Source organism: Haliaeetus albicilla, chromosome Z (genome assembly GCF_947461875.1).
Source record: "Haliaeetus albicilla chromosome Z, bHalAlb1.1, whole genome shotgun sequence".
NCBI classification, from domain to species: Eukaryota; Metazoa; Chordata; class Aves; order Accipitriformes; family Accipitridae; genus Haliaeetus; species Haliaeetus albicilla.
In genome coordinates this window covers 7,018,103-7,046,069 of record NC_091516.1, presented here as the reverse complement: position 1 = coordinate 7,046,069, position 27,967 = coordinate 7,018,103, and the positions used below count along the sequence as shown (strand labels likewise).

At 39.4% G+C, this 27,967-nt stretch overlaps 1 protein-coding gene and 1 long non-coding RNA gene across 10 annotated transcripts in view; one reads left to right on the top strand and one right to left on the bottom strand.

The window, feature by feature from the left end:
* The window catches only part of ANKRD55 (ankyrin repeat domain 55), a 56,346-nt gene extending 44,125 nt beyond the window's left edge, over positions 1–12,221 (top strand). For 5 of the 7 annotated variants that reach the window (XM_069777285.1, XM_069777281.1, XM_009916101.2 and 2 more), the window contains one exon: positions 2,603–3,356. In XM_069777285.1, coding sequence (XP_069633386.1) covers positions 2,603–2,871 — 269 coding nt within the window. In that variant the 3' untranslated portion in view covers positions 2,872–3,356. Of the gene's footprint in view, positions 1–785; positions 3,357–11,435 lie in introns of those variants that run through there. The other 2 variants (XM_069777284.1, XM_069777286.1) reach the window with 2 other exon arrangements.
* Positions 1–27,967, bottom strand: part of LOC104315939 (uncharacterized) — a 47,418-nt gene that overhangs the window by 13,337 nt on the left and 6,114 nt on the right. The window contains exons 2-5 of one of the 3 annotated variants that reach the window (XR_011323397.1): positions 18,401–18,479; positions 10,821–10,926; positions 8,182–8,268; positions 7,366–7,499 (exon numbers count right to left, since the gene is read on the bottom strand). This is a non-coding gene — a long non-coding RNA (uncharacterized lncRNA). Of the gene's footprint in view, positions 1–6,414; positions 6,493–7,365; positions 7,500–8,181; positions 8,269–10,820; positions 10,927–18,400; positions 18,480–27,967 lie in introns of those variants that run through there. The other 2 variants (XR_011323396.1, XR_011323395.1) reach the window with 2 other exon arrangements.

The following is a 27,967-nucleotide window of genomic DNA, read 5'->3' as shown; positions in this document are numbered from 1 at the left end:
CAAATGTATATAGTAGAAAAATACATAGATGCAAAGCTCTTTCCATGCCCACTGCAGACATTAGAGAGGTAACATTTGTTTTCAACAGGGTAAATTTCTGACTTATTAATTATGTACTATGTAAATCTACAGACACAGAAGGGCTTCAATGGCAACACTGGTGTTCTTCTGCTTTGCTGAGGCACAGAAGCTGCAGGGTTTCTGCTTGAACTTCTTCAATGTATTTCTGACTTGGGCACAGTCTGTGTCCCCAGTTACCTGCAGGACTGTTACTCCCCTAGCCAGTTATTGCCCATCTTACCTTTGGACTTTTGGTGGTTTGGGATTTCTTTGTTTGTTTTCCCTAAGTGTAGTAGTTTGCATTTGCTTTTGCTGAGTTTTGCTACCTGAATTTCTTACTGTTTCTCCAATATATCAAGGTCATTTTGCATTGTAAACCTGTTCTCTGGGAAATTACACCTTGCGTGCCTTTTTTTCATCAGGTGTGTGTCCACATTACAGTAATGGATCTATCTTATTTTTTTATGAAAATCTCTGACAAAGTTAATAATCCTTCCTTATTAAAACTACATAATTTCTCACTTCTACATCCACTCCACCAGTGTCCCAGATGTTCTTTTTGATGTTGCTTGATGAGCAGTGAGAAGGCAGACTTCATAGATTCAAAGATTCACTTCTGAGAAACACCAACTGTGGGCAGGATTTTAGGTATTTAGGATTTTTTAGGTTAGGTTAACTGACTTGAAACTCCTCAAGTCCTCTTTTCCTGTCTTTTTATTCTACAGCCCTCAAGAAACTCCATCCACTATTCTACCTATGAGTTCCTCAAGTGTGCTGAACGTTTAGTTTGGTTTGGGAATTTTTTTTAGGATCAGAATTGACTTCTAAATTGCAGATTGTCACAGGTGCATTGACTGCAGTAGTTACTCAGTTCATACCAGCTGATTATGTGGTCTATTATGCCTAATAAAAAATAGTTCATTTATCAGTTTATCCTCTGTTAAAATGGTCCAAATCTAGATTAACTTCAGATGTTTCTCTGGAACTACATAAAATTTTCATTGTGTTAAGAGACAATACTCTTCTCCTTTCCTCATGTCTGCAGCGTTTCCCTGAACCTGCACCATGAAAATTTCTGTCAGAGGTTATGGAAAGGCAATACCCAAAGGGGCTGCCAGGAAAAATGCAAACATGAACACTCAGGTTTTCATTGGAGTTCACCAGGAAATGGAATGATAATGACAGGCTGAGATGGTCACCTTTTGAGCAGAGCGCTTTACAGCAGGATTCTTCCCGCATGTAAAGAACCAGGACATAAGCATGATACCAATCTGCGGAGAAGCAGTTGGCTCAAAGAATGGTTAATACCTGACCACTAGGAAGCATTTTTGGTTAGTTTTAAAGGATGAAGCCAGGGAAATAGACAGAGAATCCAAATAACCTTCTGGAGGCTGCCATGACTAGTAAGATGAAACTCAAACTAGAACATCTCAGAGGAAAACATTAATAGCCGCCCATATATTCATCACAACAGATGCAGATAGAAGGAAATCACAGATGAAATGAGAATGCAACCAAGGAAAAATTAATGTGAAAAATTGCAGGGAAGACTGTCTAGCCAAAACAGAGATGGTTTTATCTCCAATAGAGAACACTTCATATGATTAAACAGAAGAATGAACTATTTGTATAAAAAGAACTTGTGAATAAAATGAAGATTTAAATTAAAAGAAACTAATGCAATTCACAACAAATTCCAAGGCAGAAAAAAAACAGGTCTACAATTAAGGTTTTGAATTCTCCTTTTAAAAAATCAGGAAATTAGTTAGTGAGTTGCGTGACTGAAGGAGCTTGAGCATTTCGATTTAGAGAAGATATAAAACTATATTAACTATAAAGCACAAACAATGTTACACTGCTGAGTGTGAGGTGGAGATTAAGGGTGATCTAACTCCACAGTTTCTTACAAGACTGCTGACACACGAGACACACAACAGCTGTGGCTCTTGTATTTCACTGTTGGTCTTAGTGGGATACTTTTGTGGCTTGTGACTTCCAGAGCACGTGTGGACCTATCTTCATGACTGACTGTGCCTAGAACAACCCAGACAGTGTCCCACATTCTTCCATTTCACCTTCCTAAGATTTTGATCAGTATTTAGCCTGGTTAATACAGCATCCTCCCACAAAGGTTTTGTTAAAAATAATATATTCCCATGGAACATTTCTGTTTCAGGCAGCCTGTGTTTTTTGATGAAAAAGTGTCTTGTGGAAATCTCTCCAAACAGACCAAGTCTCCTTCAGACAAACTACAGATTCTCTGTTTATCAAAAGTAAACCTTTGAACTTATCAAGTCTTATTGATCACTAAACACAAAGTAAATCACTTAACACTGGAGTTGTTTTCTTCAGCTGAATATTAGCCCTGCCAGGCTTTAGTAGTATTTTTACTCATATTTTGATCAAATTTTTCAAATGCAGGTTTGAGTACGCACAACACAAGACAAACAAACAACAGTTCAAAGAAAGCAGCAAATTCATTTGTAAAAAAGTCATGCTTTTCACTTTCTGTGCACTCTCTCTCTTTTTCTTTTTCCTCCAGTCCAGCTACCATCTCAGGGTGCTAAGAAGTTTAAGTCACTGCCTTTAAATTCCCTAAGGACTGGTGCAGTTACTCTACCACCAGCCCCAACCTCCAGATCCCAGAAAAGGGGACATTCTCAGAGTCATTTGCTCTATTCTCTCTTGCCTGGTCTATCAGGAGAGCCTCTGAAACCAAGCTGTGTCCTACCTGCTATCCCAAGCCAGAAGAAATCTAACCCTGCAGAAGAGCTTGAGAAATCTCTCACCAAACCAGACACTGAAAATTAACTCATTACACTGGCCTCACTCAGTTGAAATATATCTAAGAGCTTGTTACAAGGTAACTGTACAGTAAAATCTCATTAATTTTGCACTAATGATGCTCTTGTGAACTGGAGGGTAAATGAACAAAAAACAAGAAAGGGTAGCACATCACAAAAGCTGCACTGTGCATTTATATAGGCATTTTCATTATAGTTTTCATTTATGATGAAGTAACTAAATCAGTATTTCACAGTGCTGTAAATCTATTTTGTGAATGGAATCCTCATACTGTGCAGTCTTGTTGCAGCAATGTGCTGTTAAGCCAGAAAACAGGAACAAAGAGTAAGATTTCCTGTGTGATTTAAAAGGCGGAATAAGGGAAACATAAATTGACAGGGATTCTCTGTAGTTTGTAAATGCAAAGGTGCTGATTCTGAGGCTGTGTGCCATCAAAAACACCTTTTTAAGATTAAAACAATAAGCTCAGAATAAAAGGCAGTTTTAGCAAATGAGGGGGTTTGGCTCTTTGTTTTTCACATATTTTCTCCATTGTAAGCTTGTGGGGTTTGTGAATTCAACAAGCTAAAAAAATACAATGAAACACTAATCTCTGTGGGACAGACAGGGCTATAGCACACACTGTTCAAAACTGTTCATTGCACTGACAGATTTATGTCTTTCATTTAATTCTTCGTGTTCCTCAGTGACAAAAATGTAATTGTGTATTATAATTTTCATAAAACAAGGACTGCATGGTCCTGAGTTATTAGGCATTATTTCATCACTTTGATCACTGAACTGAAGAAGGAAATCTAACTAGAGTGCTGTTCAGTCAAGAGCCTTGGCAAGTGCTATAAGTCTTTGACTAAACATTTCACAAGACTGTCCTTTCCTAGAGGCCGACAAAGACACCAGCCTCTGCTTGCTTCAGGATTCTTATCTAAATCTTGCTGCTGTTATTCTAGAGGCTTTTCTGCTTCTGATTACAGAGGGGCTGTAGCCATTACTGTTGGCGGGGGGGAGGGGGGATAGTCCCCTTTTGTCACCCCTTCTGTAACACCATTGCTAATAAACCTGTCTTACAGTAGCTCTACATCAGCAGTTCATTCAACCAGGACGTGGCATTTCTGTTTATCTCTAAATGTTTTATTAGCTGTACAAACATTTCTTTTGCTGTGTCACAGTAAAAGACAAACCTGACGTGAAAGAGAAGGTAATCATGTCCCAGTAGCTGCAGTTTCCAATTTCCTTGTGGTAATGACTGTAAATAGAAGGACGGCTGGTGGCTGTCGCAGACAGGCAGTCCCAGAAAGAAAAAAGCAAGAGCACAACAACAGCTGCTCTGATGCAACACAGTGAAGAGGGAACTTTTGCACACAAATAAAAGGATATTTTATTTTTAAACATCTAATCCAAATGTCAGGGTATAAAGCTCAAATTCAACAAGCGATGTAAACCTCTAGCTTCTTGCTGAAATCTGTGAAAGTAAAAAGTTCATGTGCTTGGGCCTGTGTTGTGGTTTAACCCCAGCCAGCAACTAAGTACCACACAGCTGCTCACTCACTCCCCCCCACCCAGTGGGGTGGGGGAGAAAATTGGGAAAATAAGTAAAACTCATGGGTTGAGATAAGAATGGTTTAACAGAACAGAAAAGAAGAAACTAATAACGATAATGATAACACTAATAAAATGACAACAGCAATAATAAAAGGATTGGAATGTACAAATGATGTGCAGTTCAATTGCTCACCACCTGTCGATCGACACCCAGCTAGTCCCCAAGCGGCGATCCCCCACCCCCACTCCCCCCAGTTCCTATACTAGATGTGACGTCCCATGGTATGGAATATCCCGTTGGCCAGTTTGGGTCAGGTGCTCTGGCTGTGTCCTGTGCCAACTTCTTGTGCCCCTCCAGCTTTCCCACTGGCTGGCCACGAGAAGCTGAAAAATCCTTGACTTTAGTCTAAACACTACTTAGCAACGACTGAAAACATCAGTGTTATCAACAATCTTCTCATACTGAACTCAAAACATAGCACCATACCAGCTACTAGGAAGACAGTTAACTCTCTCCCAGCTGAAACCAGGACAGCCTGATAGGCAACCTAGTCCCCGAGGCTAGACAGAAGAAACATGGCATGACAGAAGCATGCTCTGTTAAAGGAAAAATCAATTCTGTCATGTTCTGTCTTTGCACCTGACCAGTCCTGCCTCGTCCAGCCTCACTGAAAAGTCCGGAGTCCGTCCTACAATGTATCAGACTGGCTTTTGGTCCCTGGACTCACTGCCTGAGCTGCTCTGCTCTCCAGAGCCCCTAAGCTTGTCTGCCCTGGAACTCCACCAGTTGCAACCCCCAAATTCTCTGTTCTGACTCCAGCCCTTTTGTACCTCTCTCTGTGGCCTCACACAAGAGGCAAGTGGTTCATAAGTCAGTTCCTAGAAATATTCAAGCTTCAGTGCAGACGTTAAGCCACTATCAAATGGTACAGAGCAGATGGTTTTGGTGCAGACTGCACAGAGGAGAAGGAAAAACTAGTTCATATGGCTCTGGCCAGCAGCAAATAACTTCTATGTTAACTGTGTCAGTGTAGACATGAGGAGAATGAGGTTTGTCTTCGCAGAGTGAGAGCCCAAAGTAACCACTCTGGCAGAGATTAATTATCTCTAGTTTAACACACTGCTTGGGAGTGGGTATAGTGTGTGGAAGGAAGAGAAGACCAAATGTCACAGCAAGGAAATCCCAGTGAGGTCAAATGTTTGTAACTCCATCGGCACTCTAGCCATTTTGAGTTGGTAAGAAAACCAAGCTTTTTGCTATCAACTGGGACTCCTCAAAAGAGGCAAATCATGTGCTGCAACTCCATGTTTTTCCTGAGTAGAAGGGAATCCCCATTGCTATTATTGGCTTTGAGAGACGGGGTGAATCTCTCTCATCTCTTGTGTTCCCCTGCCTGTCCAGGGACTGGGAGAGTCATGGGCTCCCTAATGGCAATCATATAAAAGCTGTGGTGGCACCCATTTCTTTGCCAGCTGCAGTTCCATGCTGGACACAAAGATACAGGAGCAGTCTGTGTTGGCTTCCCATAGAGGCTTGAACAAATTTCAAATGTTTCCAGTATTACAGCAAGAGAGAAAGGGAGAGACATTCTCCCATGCCTTAGGCTAGACACTTCCATTCCCAGAAAGGAAGTAGTCAGCTTTCTGGTTTTCCTATTCAGCCGTGCTTTATTAACGCAGCATGGGCAGACAAAGCTGAATAATGAACAATTTTTGAACAAAGATAACACTGTCTTTCATATTAATTTCACTCAAAAATGCAGAATTTCAGGTGCAGTCACTTGAAGCTAGAAACACACATTACCACTGCCTCCTGTATACAATCAGTTTGTGTGACAGGAGACGTCTGCTAGCTGATTTTTTTCCTATCATTTCCCTCTTTTTTCCTTATCTTTTTCTAGGAAGGAATGTTTTTTTCCTTGGGTCTCCAACCCAGCAAACAGACTTTTTCAGGAAAGGAATGCAAATCTAATTGCCTGTTCAAAAGTAAGCATAGAATACAGTACTTACCTGAACAGAGACAGTCTTAAATACATGGTAATCTGAACTAAGATCCAGGTCACTTTTCTAATGTGTTTATTCTGTAGACTGTCAATAAAGAAGTAGTTCACAATCTACCAAATATATATCTTTTAAAAATTAGTGCTCATAGAAACCACTAAAAATTATTCTCAGAAATGTTCCCACAAGGAACTATTCTTATCTTTGGGGTTTGATAGCCAAATTCTATGGTAAATAAACAAGTCAAATTAAGTTGAAGTCTTTCACCTTCAGAGGAGAGCAGACTGTTGACTGCAGCTTACTGCATGAAAGATAACAAATGAACCAATACCTACTTCAGCTACACTAACCTCTTGCTCTGACCCTTCCTGGAAGATAATGGCAGGAGAGACAATAAAAGGCTAGCACAGTAGATTAGCAATTGCCAAGAAATGTCTGGTCAGTAGGTCATGACAGAGATTTTTTTTTACTCTGTCTAGTGATTAAATATCTCTGGCACATTATTCTGTGGCACTAGTTGAGTGTTAACTCAGAGTGTTGCAGTACTTAGGTGTCTGGGGAGTTTGGCTTGGCACAGAGAGCTAAGAAAAGATACATAATACAGGATACGTTTTCTGACCAAAACACAATATACTTCCTCACTGGAACATGATCTACATTCTATATACAATTCTTATGAACAGAATTTGAAAATGCTTTTAAAAATGATGCAGCCTTTATTCCAGAGGACCATTTACTTACACATTGATACCAAATGGAGTGGTCCACTCTTCCAGTAAACTCTGCAGGAGGTTAACACTAGTCCATTATTTAAAACAAAGAAAAATGTTCATATGTAAAACAAAGGATCATCCAGTATTATGAGGATCTTTCAAAGGCTATTCTATTGATGAGCAGAGTGTCTGATGAGCAGGCTAATTTTCTTGTATAAATACCTAAAGAGGAAGCTATATCCTCTAAAATTCAGCCCTAATAAAGCATTTTAAACACCCCTGCCACTGCCATAGGTGGAGAACTCTGACTCTTCACCCGAAATACACTGCATTCTTTTACCATCAGCAAAGAGGAGTCTGCACAATCCATATATTTTTCCACTACAAAACACCAGAAGCATCACAGTTACCACTTCAGGACATAAAAGCATAGCAACATTTCAAACAATTCTAATAGGTCTATAAGAGCTCATCTGATCATACTATCATCACGAGCCATCAGACCTGTTACTCTGCATCTGCATTGTAATAATGATTTAGAAGAAGACAGAAGTATTGAAAGTATATATTATTTGTCTTTGTATTTTAAAAGTGGAATTTTTCTCTCATTATTTTCATAGGGTTTTCCTATGTTCCTTAGTTTCAGAGAAAGCAAAGATTTTTCTGCGCTGTCCCTATTAGTGGAAAAGCTCAACATTAGGAGAGAGACAGTTTAGACCAGAGGTTATCAGGTGTCCAGCATCAAAGCCACCTCTAACCAAGGGCAGTGGGTAGTACTTGATGTGAAGCACTTCACACAGAGGCAAGAAATAAACTCCAGGCCCATCAGGATCCTAAAGTCCAAATGTTCCCTCCTTGCCAGCCAACACTGTCGAAGGCCTGCCTTCTGCTGCTACTGCTGAGCCTTGTAAGGTCTGCAGACACCTACATGGTACAGCCCCCTGCAGTAACTTTCCATTCCCCACCTCACTGCGGTGCTCTAGGCTACTTGGCATCATGGTGTGACCTTCTGCTGCTCTGCAAACACCAGGAAGAACCTGCAGAGTCAAGGGGGTGTTCATACCTGTCCAAGAGGAATACTTGACTCCAAGGACATGTGCCTTCCTGCACCTTTGTGAATGTTTCTGTGCTCAGCATGTGGGATCCCATCCTTTGGAAGAAAGCTGTGGTGGAGTTCCTTGTATCACACAGGAGCAGACTGAAACTGTCTAAACACATCAATGCACTAAAGCTCGGTCCAGCCCTCCCAATGTGTCTCTGTAGCCATCATCACCACCACAAAAGACCCCACAGTCATAGCCTTCCCAATCAAGATTACATCAGGAAGATCAGATCCCATGCCCACACAGTGCCACAAACTTCAGCTATAATTTCAGCTTCTCAACTGAGCTGAAAGTAGCTTTGCACATCTACTGAAAACTATGAAGGGAGACCTTCCCACAGTGCATGAATAGTTGGCTGCACTTAAATGATGGAGAATAAATGGGACTGTTTCTTTCATACACAGAAGTTGAGGGTAAATATCATCCAATGAAGGAAAAAATATAAGGTCTAACCAGGAAGGCTATACAAAATATACAGCTGTAAAGACTACATTTTCAGTTTCTGAAATTTGCCAATCCTGTCCTGTTTCTGAAGTGACTATTTGTGGTAGACTCTTGGAAATAAGGCAGAGATGTATTAATAAGAACAGCTAAACCAAACTGTCAAAAGATAACTTAACCCAGAGGGAGGCTCTGCCTCCCATTCTGTCCAAATCCTAGCACCAGACAGATGTACTTTTTTTTCTGATCTGGAGGTCTGGAGCTTCTTAAAGGTTCATTCACCCTCCAGCTGTTGATCCAAAGAGACATCCTGTGTAGGGAATTTATCAGAAAGGGGTTGGATGCTTTTGAAAATTCTAATACTTGACATTCTAAAAATATTTTTGTGCTTTGGCCTCTCCTGTTACAGTGTCTAGTGTTTCTTCCACTGTTCACTATGTTGTGATCTTACAGAGATTTTCCTCCCATTGTTGATTTGGGCATTTTTTCAGAATGTCCTAGAAACTACAGACTAAAGCCACCTGAAGTTTGTCATTGTCCCTGTGGTCTTCCTCTCAGCTAAACATTTTTAAAAGATTGAATTTCCTTTAAATAGATTTGCCATCTTATTTTCATTGTGGGTTCCAAGATATACCTTGAGAAAGCTGCTTCTGATTTGCCATTGCTTAAATTTCTTCATGAGACACAAAATCATGCACACTAACAGGGTTCATGATAGTTAATGTGCATGGAAATTTCCACTCAGAGACGTAGTGACTTGTCAGTGGCACAGGCCATGAGAAGCAATTTGTGCCCTTGCTGTCTTTCAACCTCCTTCTGTTCTGTTGGGTTTTTTTAATGCCTGATGAATTTACATCAGGATTTTATTGTTTTCACTTTTATATACATGCCTACTGTACACTTAATCAAATGCTGCATTTATAGGCACTTTAAAAGCAGAGCTCAAGCCTCTCCTACACTGCTCCTGATGCAGAGCTCATACTACGTAGTTTCAGAAATGCAAAAATCAGTGTGTCAGAACTCTCAGCTATATCATACCTTTCCTTGGAGCAGTCATTGAGAATTCAGACACCACCTTCTTAAGCGCGGTAATTATGAGGTCCTAAGTCTCTTGGTTCACAACAGCAAGAAATACTTTTCCGAATTCTTTTTCACAAAGAAAATTTTGACATCAATACCATCAGATATATCAGCATCAGTTTTCAATGTTATTTTTGCAAATGTAAGATCAGCACATGTCATACAAGTGTCAAAAACAGACTGTAAAGCTGTGGCAGGAACCAGGGTAAGCTCTTTATCTAAATGGAAAAAAGCAAGCACCAGTTTTTGCACGCTTCTTGTGCTCTCTAATAAGGTGGTAAACAGGAAGATAGTCTGCTTTCACAGAGGTTTTATTCTCCTCTCAGCTTTTATGTGAGGATAGCACCTGGTTACTAAAATCCACAGAGATCTTGTAGCAAACTGGAGGATATTTTTACAAGTTCTAATGAAATTTAGCACTTAACAAAAAGTAATCACTCAATCACTGAAACCTTCCCAGTAGGCTAGTAAATAATATTATCCCAATGTCACACACGAAGAAACTAAGGCAGAAAGATTAGACACTAGATTTCCAATAGTGGCTTCTCAGAACAGGGGTTGGGAGCTATCTTCAGTGCTCAAGTGTTAAACCTCCAAAATGCAGCTTCTGTTTTCCCTCCTTACGGGAACTTGCTTATGAGTGTTCAGAATTTATGACAATCAGATGGAGAAACACAGGAAGAAAATTAAGGGCTGAAAAGTAAAGATTATAAATGGGTCTCCTCAGGGCACAGTGCAGAGAGTCAGAGTCTGACAGCAGATCCTGGCCACTGGCCTATGCTTATTCTTGGCCAAAAGCCACCTTGGCCAGCTCAGCTGCAAAGCTCCTGCTGGGGAGTGTGTGGTAGTCACAGTGCTATCACTGACAGTCTGAAAAGCAACATTACCCACAGCAATGGACAGTTCATGCAGGATGCTGGGCATCTTGGCCAGGAACCACAGTCTCAGAGCAGTAGTAAAGGACTGAGAAAGAGCCTTTATCTTCAGGAAAATTAAGTGACAACCTTACTTATGGCAGTCACTTTGTGTGATTACTGTCTGGGCTCAGAAAGGCACAGAGTTGCATTGGATAAATTACCTGCCAGCTGAGATTAGCTCTTCCTTCGTCTCCTTGATCCTCCTTGTCCTCTCATCGACTCAATCTCCTTAGAGGATGGAAGAGATTTTGGAGTCACAGTACCACTCTGCCATTCCAAACAAGAGAAAAGAGATTAAAGAAGGTAATACATAAAGAGCATGTTCCAGCTGCTCTCCTGACATGTTTTGTGAATTCTAACTGAATGCATCATATAATACCTACAGCAGATTCTCTGTAATACTCACTGAACAATGACTGTTACCACATAGGAGAGCTGCAGCCGTTCTCACAGAGAACGGCTTTGTTTCACATCCTCTAGCTGATCCAAATCGAAATGCTGCTGCCCTGTAGTACTGCCCATGGAGGGACACCAAAAATGGTACATGAGGTCAACACAACCTTTCTTGGGTAGCATCGGTTGTTAAGCACCTTGGCACATCATTTTCACCCAAACAAGATGGGGGGTGACCAGCACTTGGGAATGCAGAGCTGTATTTACAGGTTAACCATAGGAAAGTGCTGAGGAGACAGAGGGTTGTCATGTTCTCCATTTGCAACAAATGGAAAACTCTTGCAGTAAAATTTAAATCACAAGTTTCTTTGTTCTTTTCTCAGACTTACCTTTAAGGTTTAAAAGGCCAGTGCTAACAGTGCTTACAGCTGCCTTCTGTGAGCTGAACCAAAATCATCAACTCAAACCATGGAGGCCACTGGAAAGCTGTAGGATGAGTTCAGTTCTCTACTGATACACTCTGTTTCAGCCAGCAGTCTACTCTGAAACGTTTTTTGTATTACTGTGCCACCCAGATACATGCAGCCATGGAAATAAAATCCACATTAGCATAACTCCCTTTTTTAATGTTCTAAACTCCATAATCCTAATTTACTAACCCAAATGTTGGGCTAAGTTCAGCAGCTGGGCCAGCTGAAACTAACAAGTACCAATTGTTTCAAGTGATGACTTAAATTATCCTAATTTAAAATGTGAATAAAGCCTGTGGACTTTCCTCTCTCCACTAACCTTCACTGTTTATGGTCTTCTTTGAACATGCCATTACATAAGTAGAAGCTTTACTTACCCTCTGGCCCATCTTCTCTACTCGGTCAGAACATCAAGCTAATTCTCACATTTATGTGCATTTCTGCAAGTTTACAATCTGCAAGAGCGTGACAAATTCTGCATTCCACACAACAGAGTTTGGGGGTGGGGGTGGGGTTGTTGGTTGCTATGCATAACCACATTGTATTATTTAACTATGTAACAGTATTACATTGACAGTCAAGTTGATTTTTCTATTCCAAACATTCTTCAAGAAAAATTCCTCAGCTCCCTGAAGCTGAGAGATGTCAGAGATCTGTGTCAAAATGTTCTCTAAATAAAGAGACCTTCAAAGAAATGCCGCCACAGGTGTGAACTACTTCCTTTCAAGCACATCTACAACAATCTCAATCCTAGAGTTAGTTTGAGAAACCAACTCTCAAGCTATTTTTAAATATATTTTCATAACAGAAATTGTATCTCAGCTCAAGAGAGAATTTTTAGGGAGAATACCCTAGTGACACTTCTGATTTGGCAGCCATCTGGATTTCTTCAAGAGTCTGAATTCTGCTGGGGAGTATTCCTTTCTTCTGTTCTCAGGAGATCCCAGAAAGTAGTCAGCACTGACCCTCCAGCTATTGAAATGTTATACACATGGTAGGATGAACAGTGTTAACTCCCTAGTGTTAACTCCTTAATGCCATCAACACACAGTAATGTGATGCTTTATTGGAAACACACATTATATGAACTCTCAAACAGCCATGTCACAACATCAAATGGTTGTAATTAGTTCCAGTACATCAGGGTATGATGTACCACCTCAGTGTAATGATATGTATTTGTTCAGGCGTTTTTGTTTTGTTTTGGTTTTTTTTTTTTACTAAAACTGTCAGTCTGTCATTTTTAAACTGATTACCCAATCTTCCTGGGCAGGTCTCCCAGAGTATGTAGTCTTGTCTGTACAGTGAGTAAGAAAACATTGAATAAGAATACTTGGTGATGTGGGGTGGTTGGGTAGGTTTTTTGTTTTGTTTTTAATGGTAAAGGAGTGTCACCTGAATATTTAAATTCTAGGAAAACAAAACCAGTTCATTTCTGCTGTGTACCCTGAAAAAAATGTCGCTTTCTTTATAAAAACGGTATGTTAGCTTCACTTATTTCAGTGGTGTTCTCAATGGATTAGTATGATACACTATTTTTAAATCAGAACTTGCTTCCTGAGGCTCACACTTGCCACCCCAAACCCCTGCAAAGAGGAAATGGTAGTGCCTAGTTCAGCACAACAGAGCAGCATAGCAACAAAATGGAAGGAAAGATGACAATGATGTGTTGAGCTCGGAGTCCCATGTGCCCATACAGAGGCACTTTGGAAAGCTGTTGCCAAGGGGGAAGGAAGTAACTGAGGAACAACCATAAGATGCCACATTTCCAAGGTGAAGCTCACAATGTGATCTGAGCTAAATCAAGAGCTTCAAGGAGGTATTCACAGTAGTTGTGAAAGCAACTATTGCCACTGGATCCTAAGTGACCAGCAAATCAATCAAAATAAGATCTTCATGAGAGGTAGCAGCATGGTGTCTGACTTGATCTGATTATTTTTCAAGAATATCTGCAGGGCTATGCTTCCTACGTACAAAGAAACAAACACCAGAAAAGAGTTCCAGTTTCTGCATTCAAAAATGGGAACCTGCTTTCCAGGCAGAGGAGCTTGCTCCTTCTCTTCCCATTGTCATCCTAACAGTGACTTTCCCTTTTCTTGTGGATTCCTGGTGACCTTCTGCTGTGAACACATACTGATTTTCACACCACCCATTCATACTGGCCAGCACCAACATAGCTAGCTCAGGCACCACCTCAGGAATGTGTTCTATATACATGCAAACTGTTCAGCTTTGTACAGCTGTGCCATATAGTGCTAGAACTGTGCTAACAGTTTTGACTTTCTGGGAATACTTATCCAATTTAAATTAAGATCTTACCGGCAAGTATGCTTAATAGCCTCTAGCAAGAGTTTAAGAAAGTAACCAAGAAATACGTTTATGAGAGAGTGGAATGTCATTGAGCAGCGGGGCACGTGACAGTAAGTTGTACTGGGATTTATAAAAGAGAAACCATTTAGGGTGTGATTTGTGTGGTTGGCTTAAACAGCAAAAAAAAATGCAAATTCCATTATGCAAAATACTCTTTCACTTTGCAGTAAGCATAACTGGAAATACAGCTTGTGGCAGAAGTCAGCATTGCCTCAGACTGCATCCGTCCTCTCCCAAGCTGCAGGCAAATCTTTTACTATTCATTCTTGTTCCATTAGACTCTAATTGCGCTAAAGTGCATCTTTTATACATAAGACGTGACTACTTATTTAACTGCTTGTAATTGATTTACTTATATCAAAGTAGCACCTGGACATTCCAGTGAAGACTTAAATCTCATTGTGCTTCTTACTGTGTAAATACATTATAAGAAGTAGACCCTGTAATTGCAAAATTTAGAACTGAAATAAGCAGGCTACACATAGAGTAGCTAGAGTAACAGCAGTGGTGAAATGAAACAATTTGGTCAAGGTAAAACAGCAAAGATGTCTTGGTTGGTTTCTTGATTCAGCCATACTTATTGTTAGTACCTTTCCGAAATTGAAAATAGGGTGCCCGTTTGCAGTTAATGACTGAAAATGGTGGTATTCTCATGTCATTCTCCATTAATATCAGTCACTCTGGTTATCAACATGGCTCAACAGGAAATGAAGCTTACAGAGTAGCAGGGAGTGGTTTTTCCTTTTATCTCCTTAATTCAGATCCTCCAGGTGTAAAAGATAGATATGTTATTTGGAGAAAGCAAGGCTAAGCTTATCCATTTCTGACATCCATGAATCAGAAAGAATATTTGCTGATAGCATGTTGTAAAATTCGCTCGTTTCTCCATAGAACTATGGTAAGAAAATCATAAAAGTCATGAACTTCATTCCCTGTTGTGTTTTTCTTTATGTGAGCTCTGTGAAACAACGTTCAGCAATGAAATAAATGGTGCTTTACATGACACTGATGAAACCATTCAAGTGTGAAAAGTCTGCTTTCTCTTTCTTACACCTCTGGTGGTTGTTTTCCCTGTAGCACTACTCTCTTGGGGCCTTTTAATTCTCAAATAGAGTGAACCCTTCATATTGTCATTGCAATGCAACAGGGTCTTCCAAATAAGACTAATGTCCTTGCTATTTGATTTTCATAAGCTTATATTGTCATATTCTCATTTTATCTGAATGTGGGATTCTATCAGTTTTACAGGCATTGCATATGCACTGCCTGTCCTTCCTAGTTATGCACTATGCATAGAACTTCCCCTTTCTCACTGTGAAATGACAGGATGGATTTATTAACACAGATACATACAACCCTTGTAGTGCTGATAAGCCCTTTTTAACAGTCACTGTGTTCCACCCTAGGGAGGGGCTGCATTTTAGCATTGGATAGAATATAATCATCACATATGCATAATTCCTTAGGCTTTCTCTAAGGATTAGATATTTTAAAATTAATGATAACAGTCTGTACTCCTCCAAACATGTCAGCAATGTATATAAACTAGGAAATCCACGTTCTTTCAACAGTTACATAGCTTCACTCTTTTGAAGGATCTTTTACACAGAGTGCCCTTTAATCCTCCTGCAGACCATCTCTCACCCCTTACCTCATTCCCATTACTATTTTTAGTAGCCACAGATTTAAACGTATTCTCTAAAATGGAAGATTGGATTTGGTGTAGGACAGATACAAAAAGGCCAGTTGAAAAATACAGCTGCTTGGATTCTTGCATATGTTAGTGTGAAATCACTGTAGAGTCACATTGGGCCAGTCAGAACCAAGTAAGTGATTTAGCTTCAAATGTTCCAGTCAGTTTTAAAATAACATTTATAGAGGTCTGGATGCTGTTGGACTGCAAAACATACCAGCAGATAAGGGCAGTAGGGCTTTCAGAACACTTTTTGTCTCATGTCACAGGAGCCTCCACATATATTTAGTATAAATACTTGATGTTTTCTTAGTATTATAAAGCATTTAAAGCATTCTTCTAAATAGTTGAGATTTTTAGAATTTTAAAACTCTTTTTTAGACTCACTTACACTCCTGAAGTGAAAAGAAAAAAGAAATACAACAGACCCATTTGCAGCAATGCTTACATGAGTGTATTAGAGAAGAGCATTACAAGAAGAGGAAATAGTATAATCAGCACCTACAAGCTTTGAATGATTTAATGTAGAAAGTGAAAATAGAAAGACAAACATCTTTTTGCCCAAATATTTCTCATACTCTTTAGGACAAACTCCAGTTTGTATCAGAACAATATTTCCAATGTAGTTCAAGTGTTTATATTAAATAAAAAAAAAAAAAAAAATATATATTTTATGTTCCCTGGTGCTTTTAGAAAAAAAGTTTCTCCATCACAGACTTTGAGGCTTAAGGCCTCAAACTGCTAGAAAGTGTGGCAGCTACTCAAAAACTATTTGAGGTGAACTGTAGACAGAGGTACTTTTATACATGGACATTGACCCCTCCCTTTTCAAACCAGAAAAACAGGCAAGATGCCAGGAGCTACAGGCTATGAGCATGTTTGTGAAGGCAGAATTCACCTGCCAAATCATGAGTTCCCTGAGGACTGCACAACCTTCCACACCCTCTCTTCCAGAACACACTCTGAAACAGCTTCTGCCTCTGTTGCAGCCTAGAAAGATTAGAAACCATGACCTATTCCCATGGTCCCTCCTTCGACTTTCCCTACTAATGTTATTTAAGCCTATTCTGTGCCCTGCATAATAATTCTCTATGCACATACAGAGAAGCCTATCATGTAGCTACACTACCCACAGCCTCTCTTACCATACATTGAAAAAGTTCAGAAACCCCTATGACACTTTCTAAATTACACTGAATTCAGCCTATTCAGAACTGATACAAGACCTGATCTGGATGAATCAGCTGATGAAAAAATTGGGAAGGCAGACTTCCTGCTACCAATAATTATTTAACCACAAAGTTTAGATAAATGTTTCTATTTTAATTCTTATCTGTACTTCCTAGGCTTAGAACAGAACTGTTTCACTGCAAATGTAGTAATCTGGCTGCTGAGAAGACTCCTCAAAATAATCTTACCTATGTACAACTTGCAAGTGGGCCGCAAAACGTGTAGTTGAAAGCAGCAGTTTTTCTTCTTTTTGACATTACATTACAAAGGTAAAGTACAGCACCATCCTCATCACCTGTAACAGTAAACCACTTCAATGCAACATAACTTCAACATAGCTTCACTGGTTTCACAACACTGTTAAGTTCATGGAAAGTTTGTGCTTTCCAGCCTTGCAATAGTATTGATTCATATATTTAGAATATAAATCCTGTATATTGTAGCAAAGGGTGTGGAAGCCAGGTCACTGACACAAAGCACTACTGAAAATGTAGAGTTAGTCTTTATAATTTAAAGCTTCTACAAGCACCCATAGCATGCAAATTTGGCACTCTTCCAAACCAGGAGAAAAACAGCAGATAACAATGTTTTGTTTTGTTTTGCTTTTCTAACGATTCTTATTATCTTGGAATTGAGCACTATTTTGCTCTTCCTGTAAGCTGGAGCAGTTGTTTGTTTTCTAAATTGTAGTTGTCAGACATGGTTAGCATGGTTTTCATGAATGCAGCACTGTAAGACACAGTAGAGAAGACTTGGAGCACTTCTTCAGAGCAGACTGGCTCTCCAGACTACGATTCTGCTTTTATGGCATAGTCAAAGCAACACAAGATAAGATGATGAACAGTAGCATCTAAGAGATCTCTGGGATCATCAAGAAGTGCAACCATCAAAGAAACCCCTTATGAAACATATTATTCCAGTGGTATCTTGTTCTATTATAGCCCAAAAAAAGAAATCAGCATTCTTTGGAAATGTGCTGAATGTGAGGAAAATGGAACATTCCTCTCCATATGCTGGAAATACTCTAAAGTAAATAAGGATGCTAAGTACTGGGCAGAAATACTGGAAGTAATTTTTTAAAATAACAAAAAAGCAGACGCCAATGGAGGCCCCTAGTCGTCCTCCTAGGCTTAGCACTGGAAAGAAATTATGGTTTGGGAAACTAAATCTACAGATAGCTGCCAGATGGTTAATCATGGTTAGTGGAGAACACAAAGGGCTTTGCTTGGTGATCGGGCTTAGCAAAATAACAGATGTCCCAAAAAAAAGAAAATTTGATGGATTCTGAAAGGTCTGCAGTCAGTAAATTTATATAGTCTGGCACACAAATTCAAACCATTCGTTTAAATGCATGTCAGATCCCACTTAAAAGTTGATTGTTGCCTAGGAAATATAGGCTACAAGGAAAAGCCTTAACAAACTTGTATCTGAGGGGAACAGTGCAGGGTTTGACTCTACTACTAGTATACCACAACTAACATTAGACTAAGGTGATAAAATTATCAAATCTCATTCTTGTGTTATTAGTTGCTAGGCTAGGAGGCATTTCCCATACCAACATTAGACAACACAACGTTTGCTGTACCTGCTGTCATCACCTCAGGTCTTTACATACTCTTCAAAAGTAGACAAGTACTATCATCAGCAAAATTCAAAGAAGTGACCTAGGAAATATAACATATTAACAATAATTAGTGAAATACATTTGTTTTTCACAGGAGAGTGAGTTGTATGCCCATTTTACAAATGTAATCAAAAACTGCCAGAAACCCCAGAGGTTTTAGTGCAAGAAATAAAGACTGAAATGTTGAAATTTGGTGGGGTTTTAAAGCAATCTATTGCTCAAAGCAGCTTACTGCAAGCAATTTATAATTCTTTGTGTAAGGTAAATAATAAAAGAAATTTTTTCTTTTTCTTGCAGAAGCTAAAATTTATACACTACCCAAAATATGGTTGACAGAGCCACAATGAGCTCTGTATCTCTTCAATAATCTTCTTACTTGCCTTTTCCTCCTTTTTACCTTGACAATATGGGGCCCTTTTCAGACAACTTACTTTGCTGTTACTATCCCTAGTTCTTTTTTTAGCACTAGGGTTTGACTCGAATAGGAAGTGGATTTGCTGTGTTTCCTTTCCTTTTAAGCCATGTGTATGTCAGTCAGTCAAGCAGTAAGCATCCTGTCCTTGTTTTCTTGTTTTTCCATTTCACTTCTCCATTATACTGGAGCTTCATTTCATAAAGGAATTGACACTAGTGCTGTCATCAATGTTTCAAAAATCAAGATATGTTTCAAAAATCTACAGTAACTGAAAAGATACGCACTGTAAAAAAAGTACTGTTAAAGGCTCAAAATGTGGAAGACCTCTGTTACCATGACTTTTCTTTACATTTTTGGTTAGATCTCACTTACTCACCTAGGTAGCCTATTCTTGGAAAACTGAAGATGAAAACTGACCTTGTAAAAGACAATGGAAAAAATTTGACTTCAGTGAGATCAGAATTTCCCTCTACTTCTTCTTTTATACATTAAGGTTTTCCAAGGAAACTTTGTTTTTCAGCCTCCATTTGTACATGGGCAACTTTCTCAAAACATTATTTGGTCATTACGTATTTTGTGCACACAACAGATTAAATTGCCCTGCAGAAAAAGAATTCTGTCTGCCAGAGTAATGTCATTTTTTTGTCTGCAAAAAAATTAGTTCTACAAAACTAGCACATATAGATCAACCTTATTTAACACAGATACTCTGCATTAACAGTAAAAAGTCTCATAAAGGATAAGATAGTTGCTGCTGAAGTAAGGGTTTATTTCACCAGATATAGGCTTTATATATCCTAGAACACTTTTTCTCCTCAGTTAACAACATGGGAAAAAAACAAAAAGGATACTGCTGGATCTTGGAATGACTTCACTTTTGTATAGCAGTATTTTATAAAGTTTCTGAATAGTTCAAGATACTTTCACAATGATCCCATATGTCTGTAGGTAATTCAAAACATCTTGCCTGTTATAATTGCAAATAAGTATTTTCTTCTTATTAATTTCCAAGCAGCAACCTGTCTTAAGAGCATAGTGACAGGTTTATTTCCACTCCTTCATGAGTCTGAGCTTCATCCTCCCTGAAGTGACTTTAGAAGGGGATACCAACTTCACTTTAAGTATGGGCTATAACCTCTAAAATCTTTTAACTGGTGTGTTAAGTCAAGTTGTAAGTTAAAGATGAAATAAGGTAGTTTTTATCACAATCCATATTCTTGAGCGTTTTCCTGTAAATCATTACAAATTCATGGTACTGATCACTTAGGTTCCATATAAACAAGAGGGGTTAGCAGAGGTCAGCAGAACCCTACAGTATTTGACAACAGGAGCCCAGTCCAACTGTTATTTAACTCAACCGCAAATTCCTATTGATTTAAATGAAATCAGAATTAGGATTAATGTACATTCGTGCTCATGCTTAACTTTCTAATAGCGGCTCAAGATTTAACTCCTCAGAGGACATGCTTACCCTACAGCGTCAATAATAAAACACTCGTTAGCTTTGCTGGTCTAGAATTTTATCAGTAAGTTTCACTTCACAGTTCAGGAACCAAATCAGCTAGCCCGTAATATGATGAAAACCTAGCTATGATTCTTCATTATATTCATACCATCAAGATGACTTCACGTTACTACCAATGAGAACACTGAAAACATACTGGTCCTGGTGACTCTTACTAGTTTTGGGGGGGGGGGGGGAAACCAGTTGTAAGGTTATTACCAACAAAACTTTTTCATCTAAGAGGCTGCATCCATGATACGAAAAGGCATTCCGAAATCCTGTATCATGACCTGAAAAGCTTCTACTTAAATTTGTTTTTGCAGTAACTGTTGGAGTATTATGTTAGGTTACATTCTTTTTCTCAAGAAAAGCGTAATTGATTAATGAGCAGGCAAAAAGTTGTTTCCTTAGCTGGCTGGAAAAGTTCCTTCTTATAGTATAGCATATACTCACAAATGATATAAAAAAAAGTCAGTTACCACTTTAGAGCTATCAAGCTTACAGTGTGTGAGCCAATAAGACTAATATTGATATGGATCCAGCTTTGGATAATTAACTTCTTCCTGCCTGCAAAATCCCCCTACAGAATCAGCTGGATATAATTTCAGGCTTCACATTATTAAACAATTGTTACATTCACCCCAGACACAGCTGAATTCAATCATCTGTAAAAGGGACTTCTTACACACAGAAATGAGACCGAACTTTCTGTCTTCAACCCAGACTTTTTTTTTTTTTTAAGGCTGTGGACAAAGAATTACTGCTTCTAGAGACAAGAACTATGTGAACATTGAGAATAGTTTCCTCTCATCCCTCAGATACAAGGGTCAGCAACTTGTCAAGTATTATATGTCAGATTGTATTTTTCTTTTCTAAGTCAGTGGTTGAACTTGCCGGAAGGAACTTAGCAAGAGCCAGAAACTGCTGCTTCCCAAGGGGCAAGATCCCATCACCATACAGTCAATAGCTCATCTTTATGTAAGGTACTAGTTTCTGGCTGCCACCAAGTCCTAACTCAGGCAGTGAGGGCAGTAGCTTGTTAATCACATCTTACTTTTCTTCCCTGTATCTATCTGCTCCTAGTACTTCTGCCTGTGGCAAGGGTTCCCATAGATCACAGGCTGTGGTACCAGCCCACCTTACCAAATTTGCCTCCTGACACTGAGACATGCCCCGGACAACACTAAATAAAGCCAGATGAAAAGTCAGCAGAAGGAAATGTAGTGGAACAAGCAAGGAAAAAATAAAATTAAAAAGCTCTAAAGGAAGAAAAGGCAGGAAAAGGAGAGCCTGACACCTAAAACACTGCAAGAGAGCAGACAGGAACTACCAGGTCATTCCTGAGAACAGTGAATGGTCTAAGAAACACCGGGCTACAAATAACCTGCAAAGCAACTTTAGACCATAACTTACACAACATTTGAGGAGCTTTCCCAGGGGTCAGAGCAGTACACAAAGGCACTATAGGCCAGCTTTTTTCAAAATGAGATATGGAATACATCTTTACACCAAACATGTAACCACTCCAAAGTAGATGGGTGCTTATTCTGAATGTATTGCTGTACTTCCAGGCATTGATGGTCATCTGAGTCTCTATAAAGTATGTATATTCTCAGTGATGCACAATTAAACTTGTAATAAGGTATGCATAAATGTAATATTAAAAAAAAATCTAAAAAGACATGTTGAATATACTCCAATAACCCTATAAATAGTATGCATTGGACAGTACATGGACTAATAGCCTGATCTTCAGTGATAAGCTAATGATTACCATAGAATTGTAAAATAATTTAGGAAATAATTCAGAAAGAAAGCTCTGAAGGCACTGTGGTCCAGCACTCCTCTCAAAGCTCATATTATCCACCATTAGCTCAGGGGAGAACAGTGCACTCAACACATCCAAAGATGAGATTACCCAACCTCACACTCACGTTTTTCAAACATTTAATTTAGAAGAACCTGCATATACTATTGCTGTTAAATGTTGACATGTATGTAATATACAGTATGAAGCTGCCCACAGGAAGCTACCAGGAGAATATCATCACAATCTGAGAATTTTCATCAAATCCAGTGCATTAAAAGTAATTTGTTAATGGCTCCTTTTGTTTCAAGCTCATCAGGCAACTAATGAGTGACATAAGATTTGTAAGCATTTCTGAAATACATTTATTCACATTGCTAAGGACTGCATATAAAATACCAGGATAGTGGAAAAGTTAATGCCTCTTGTTCAACAAACTATCATTAGTGAATTAATTATGCCTTTAGTTGACATTGATTATCACAGACAGTTATATAATAAAATCAAAGTAATACTTTATGAACTAGAATTTTGGAGCAAATACTAGCAAGCAGTTTCTTAAGGGATCTATTCAGAAAAGGCACTAAAATATGAACAGGAGCAGCCTATGTGTTTCAGGATATACTGATATTGACATGACTTGAACCCAATCTTGAGTATATATATATATATATGTGTGTATATATGTGTGTGTGTATATATATATATCTGCAAGAAGATTCTCCCACTGCTTAATTAACTATAGACAAAGTATATTAAAGTCAACCTCTACAGGCTGAATGAAAAGTGGCCCTAATTACAGAAGAAAGGAAGGGCAAAAGAAAAGAGGCAGGAAAGTGACAAGGAATAGACAATGATAATGTAAAGAATGAGGGAGCATTAGTCTATGATTACAATAACAATTTGGTTTGTATGTTACGTCTCTTACCACTAACGTTTGTCTGCCATTTTATATAATCTTTTGGGATCCCTGATTCTGGGAGAAGGTCTGCATTTTTCCACACGTTTATACACCAGCAAGACAATGAGTTCCAAGTCCCGTCTGGAAAACTTGAGTGCTGCAAGAAAACCAAAAATAAATAACAAAACCTACAAAATTCTGTTCTTCAGGGTTAAAGCTTGATTGCAAATATTCATATCAGAATTTCAAGTAACAATGACAATTTCTAAATTGAGGCCTTGGCTCTAGAAAGAATGCTTCACAGCTCAGTGTAGATGCTTTCAGGCTATGATTCATATCTCTCTGGCTTATCTCTTAAAGCAAGATTTCACTGCTTATTGGCACTACAGAGGAGTTTCAGTACTAAGAAACTGGCCTTGATTCTGCTATGCCTTATGCATGACCACATCATTTCTGTTTGCTAAATTCTGACTGCAAAGCACTTGTTACTGCAAGTGGTGAGACAAGAGGAAAAGGAACTCAGTGTAATTTCAGATTTTTTGGCAGAATTTGGTTTGTTATACAGCTGAGTGATAGTATAAATACAGCACACAAATACTCTTATTCAATTAACCTTCTCCCTAAGACGACCCTTAGAAGGCATTATTTTGACAGACGGATTCTGTGCAAGTTGTAAATATAACAGCTGTATTTAAGGTAATGCTAAAGGGAGCAGAGAAGAAAAGGAAAAGATAAGAAAGTAGGTTGGCAATGAAGAGGAGACAACGAGCACAAGGAGATAAAAGAAAGGAAGAACTCTTAATGGTGAAGTAGAGGAAAGAGAAGAGAATATAGATCAGCAAGACCAGAAATGTAACATGCAAAGCAGATCCTCAAAGGTAGTGAAGCATATGGGGCAAAGATTTTTATCTGTATCTTCATTCCATATATAAAGTTGCAGTATGAACTGGCTAATACAAATCATTATTTTCTTTTATTTTCCAGTAAATGCATAGGTCTCCTAGGTACCTAAATATGTAGTTCACTCCAGATATAAATTACTTAAGACCTGTAGCTGATGGAAGCTATACTACAGTCTAGTATGTCTTAGCAATGGGAAATTATTACGAAAAGCCTATATTCTCCACATTCACACACAAATTTACCTGGCATGCTGAATTTTGGTACTGTTTTTTCAGTTGTTCCTATTCTCAAGTCTTCATTCCTTCATGGTATGAAGTTGTGACCCTTTCTCATGAATGCACTCACTTTTGGTGATATTACTCTAACAATAAAATACTCAGAACTGAATATATTTTTCTATGCACAGCCTTAACTGACCTGAATAGCATCACTCAATTTAACTATAAGGCAGCAGTGAATGAGGGGTTCTCTAATACAGAACTTGGATTCAGTTTTACTGACGAGAATGTACCTCCCCATGAGTCCCACAGCCTTTAGTTGTAGCAGCAGGCTCCAGCCTTTTGTGTTTTGAACAGCTCAAGCAGAAAACTTCAAGCACAAAGCTGTCAAGATCCCTTTTTTAAAATGTGTCACTTTAAGGCAATTAACTATGTATCATTGCTGATAGCTCTCTGCCTGGAAATCAAGTGGTATCTCACTGTATTGATTTCTGTCTAACAGTAGGTGTAGTGTGGAAAAATACAAGAAGGATTTGTCAGTAGGTTGCCTGTAGCAGATTTCATCTCTGTAAGCTCCATATACAGTGTTTGGTCTCTACCATCCTATAGTGAGAAGCCACAAGCTGTAGCATCAGAACGCCAATGTTTCAACCATAACAACAGCTTAATTCATACACAGGATGCTACAACAGAATAGGTCTTCAGAAGCTGGGTGTCACCCCGACACGTGAATTGACAGGAAGCAAATTTATGGTTGTTAAAGAAAGTCAGGCTGAACTATTTTTTACTGCATACAGGTTCTTATACCACAGCCACGCTGCTGAGCACTTTCCAGTATCAGACAGCATGACTAGCAGTTATGAAACACAGCATCTTAAAGCACAAAGTTGTTGTTTGTTATTACAGCTTCTCTTTGTGCACAGGAATGTGCTAGCTGGTACCCCGCTGTTTAAGTTATGGCAACTTTTTTAGTGTTGTGTTGTTCTGTGATCCTGCTTTCCCTACATAAATTAAGAAGTACACCTGGCACTTAGAGGAAGGATGAAGAGGTCAGCAATAGCTCTTCATGTTTAGAGTCATTCCACTACCTAAGACCAGCCCTCACACATAAAAGTTTCAGCCTTAGTACCAAAGCTCCACTCTGCAATGGAGCAACCACAGTGTGGAGCCTGGAGTCAGACTCCCCCTGTGCTCTCCCTGCTACACTCTGCACTTGAGGACCCAGAACATGAGCTCCATTTGAAATTCTGTGCCTTGTTAGCCAATTACCATACAACCTGAAGAGGCATGTCATGATTTTTTTCTGCACTAACTGCAACATTGTTACAGCCTGTCCAAAACACAAGGAAGGCTGAATAACTACGGCCAGTCACAGTTTGACTAGGACTGTTCCCTTGCTCACTGAACAGGACAGAAAGTGCCACTGACGTGTTTTTTAAGAGGTCAACATCAGAAAGGAATCCACAATTACATGTATATAACACAGATTGGCTGTGAATATACATCCTATAACAAAGGAGACTGAACCATGGCCTTGAGTTTTCAGAATGCCTTTTTCTATTGCTAGTATCACTTTTGTCAGCCCATATTCAGGCTCAGCTCAGCTGTTCTTCACACATGACCTTATTTTTTTCAAATACTAGATTACCTGGGCAATGAAGGACTAACTTATATTTTCTGGCATATTTGTTGTTGGCCACACTGCTCATGAAAGTCTTTGTGGCCAGGTAGGAAAGACAATCCCACTCATTCTGAGGACATCTTCCTCTCCTTTTTAATTGTCTTTGGCTACTCCTCATTGGGTCTTGTTGTCCGCTGTCTGAGAGTTCTGCCTTAAGCATTTGTCCAAGGACACAACTACACTTTGGGCTGTGTATGCAGAACCACTCCAAAGGCTTTTTAGCTCTAGCAGCTGCCAAAAGTATACTAAACTCATGGGCAGCTCACACGTGGTGTAAGAGACTGCAGCGTGTTGAGGATTTCTTGGCTGGGCGAAGGCATGTGAGCAATCCAGCCGTTAGGTGGGAACGAAGCATAAGTTTACAAAGTGCTGGAGCAGACAAGGACGCTGTGTCCTTGTACGCTGGGAAAAAGGAAGATAAGAGCCTGACAAACAACACCTGGATGCTGAAGAATGAGATAAGTAACTGCTGGACACCTTGTGAAGAAGCTTGCACAGCCAACAGAGGATAAGATAGTGTCGCGTGAACCAGGGTATTGTACCAATTAGAGTAATGTATAAGGTGCGTGCACAAGCACATAAGATATATAACTGTGTCAAACGTGGTAGTAAATGAACTTCACTTGATCACATTGGGCTGTGTGTGATGTCCCCTGTGGATCCTCCGCAACAGCAGCGTGTCACAACACCTTCAGCTTATCTTAGCTACCAGTCTGAATCAGCACTTCCTTGCAGTGAACTGCAATTTCACTGCATTACTCATTCTAACTTAAGCATCTTCTATGTTTGATTAATTTCATCCTTTTCAGTGTTTTTATTTTATCTTCACTGATATTTCATATTTGCTTGCTTACATTTAGAAGCCTTTTCATTTTTCTGGTCTCATCTTTGGCCTTATTCCTCCAGTGAAGGTCTGGAGGACCTTTTTTCTCATTGTCCTGCACACTATCTTTTGGGAAAAAACACCACCTAGCAGTATGTTCCATCTGTCAAAGCTTCCAGCCCAGGTCTAAAATGACATTAGCTGTACAATTTCCACCCCAGAAAAACAAGCAGATTGCTAGGTTCCACACCGCTCTGTCAGATGTGCTGTTATTTTTCAGTGGGCTATAACCAATCTTGTTTCTGTTCCATGTGCCTGCAGCTTCATATTGTTGCCATTCCTCTTCCTGAGAATCACAGCAGAAGAATTGGGTCAAGTCCTCTTCAACAACCCAATGCTGCCCTGTCAAGCTCATCATGTGTGGAGGAGTCAACTGTCCCCATTTCTAACTTCTTCCAATGAGCACAAGATTTTTCTGAACTGCTGAAACCCAGTTAAAGCTTTACATACCCTGACTGAATTTTGCAAGACCTTGTCCCAAGTCTCAGATTTTAGCAACCTACTGGGCACAGTGATGCTAAAGAATGAGGATAGCCCTGTTGCCATATGCATCGTTCATTGCTTGGTGCAACAAGTGCCATCAAGTATCAAGTGGACTTGCTTTTGCCTAGGTTGTAAGTATTTGGTTGGCTGCAATAGTGGCTGGTTGGCTCAGTGAACTTTTCCCCTTTGTCCAGGGATTGCAAACACCTACTAGTCTAGGGAAAAAGCAGTATCCTCCAATCTCCCTCAAAAGGAAGTAATGAATTGCCAAGCCTGTTTTTTTGCTGCCACTGAGCAGCTCATGTTTGGTAAGTTGTAAAGCTGGGAAATGCTGTAACCCTCACTAAATCATTTCCAACAGTTACATCATCCATTTTTTCCTTGCTGCTGCCTCCCAGCCTGCCTCCTGCCTTCTTCTTCAGGGGACTTTACCATGACTTCATGACCTACAAGACTATGGCTTCAACACAAACGTCTGCCACTGTTCTGGCCACTCAGGTCAAAGGACTACTCCTCTCTACTCTTGAGGGAAAAAAAAGTGACTCTTCTTACTGTTAAAGAATGTCAGAAAACAGAGATCCATCTTGAGTGTAAGGACACTGACACCCATATTCATAAGTTCAAGTTCAGGACAGTGATACAAGCTGAGATAACATCATCACTTCAGCAAGAGGTTTGGATGTGTCACTGAACCTCCCAGACAAATAGATACATATAGTGATTCACCCATCTC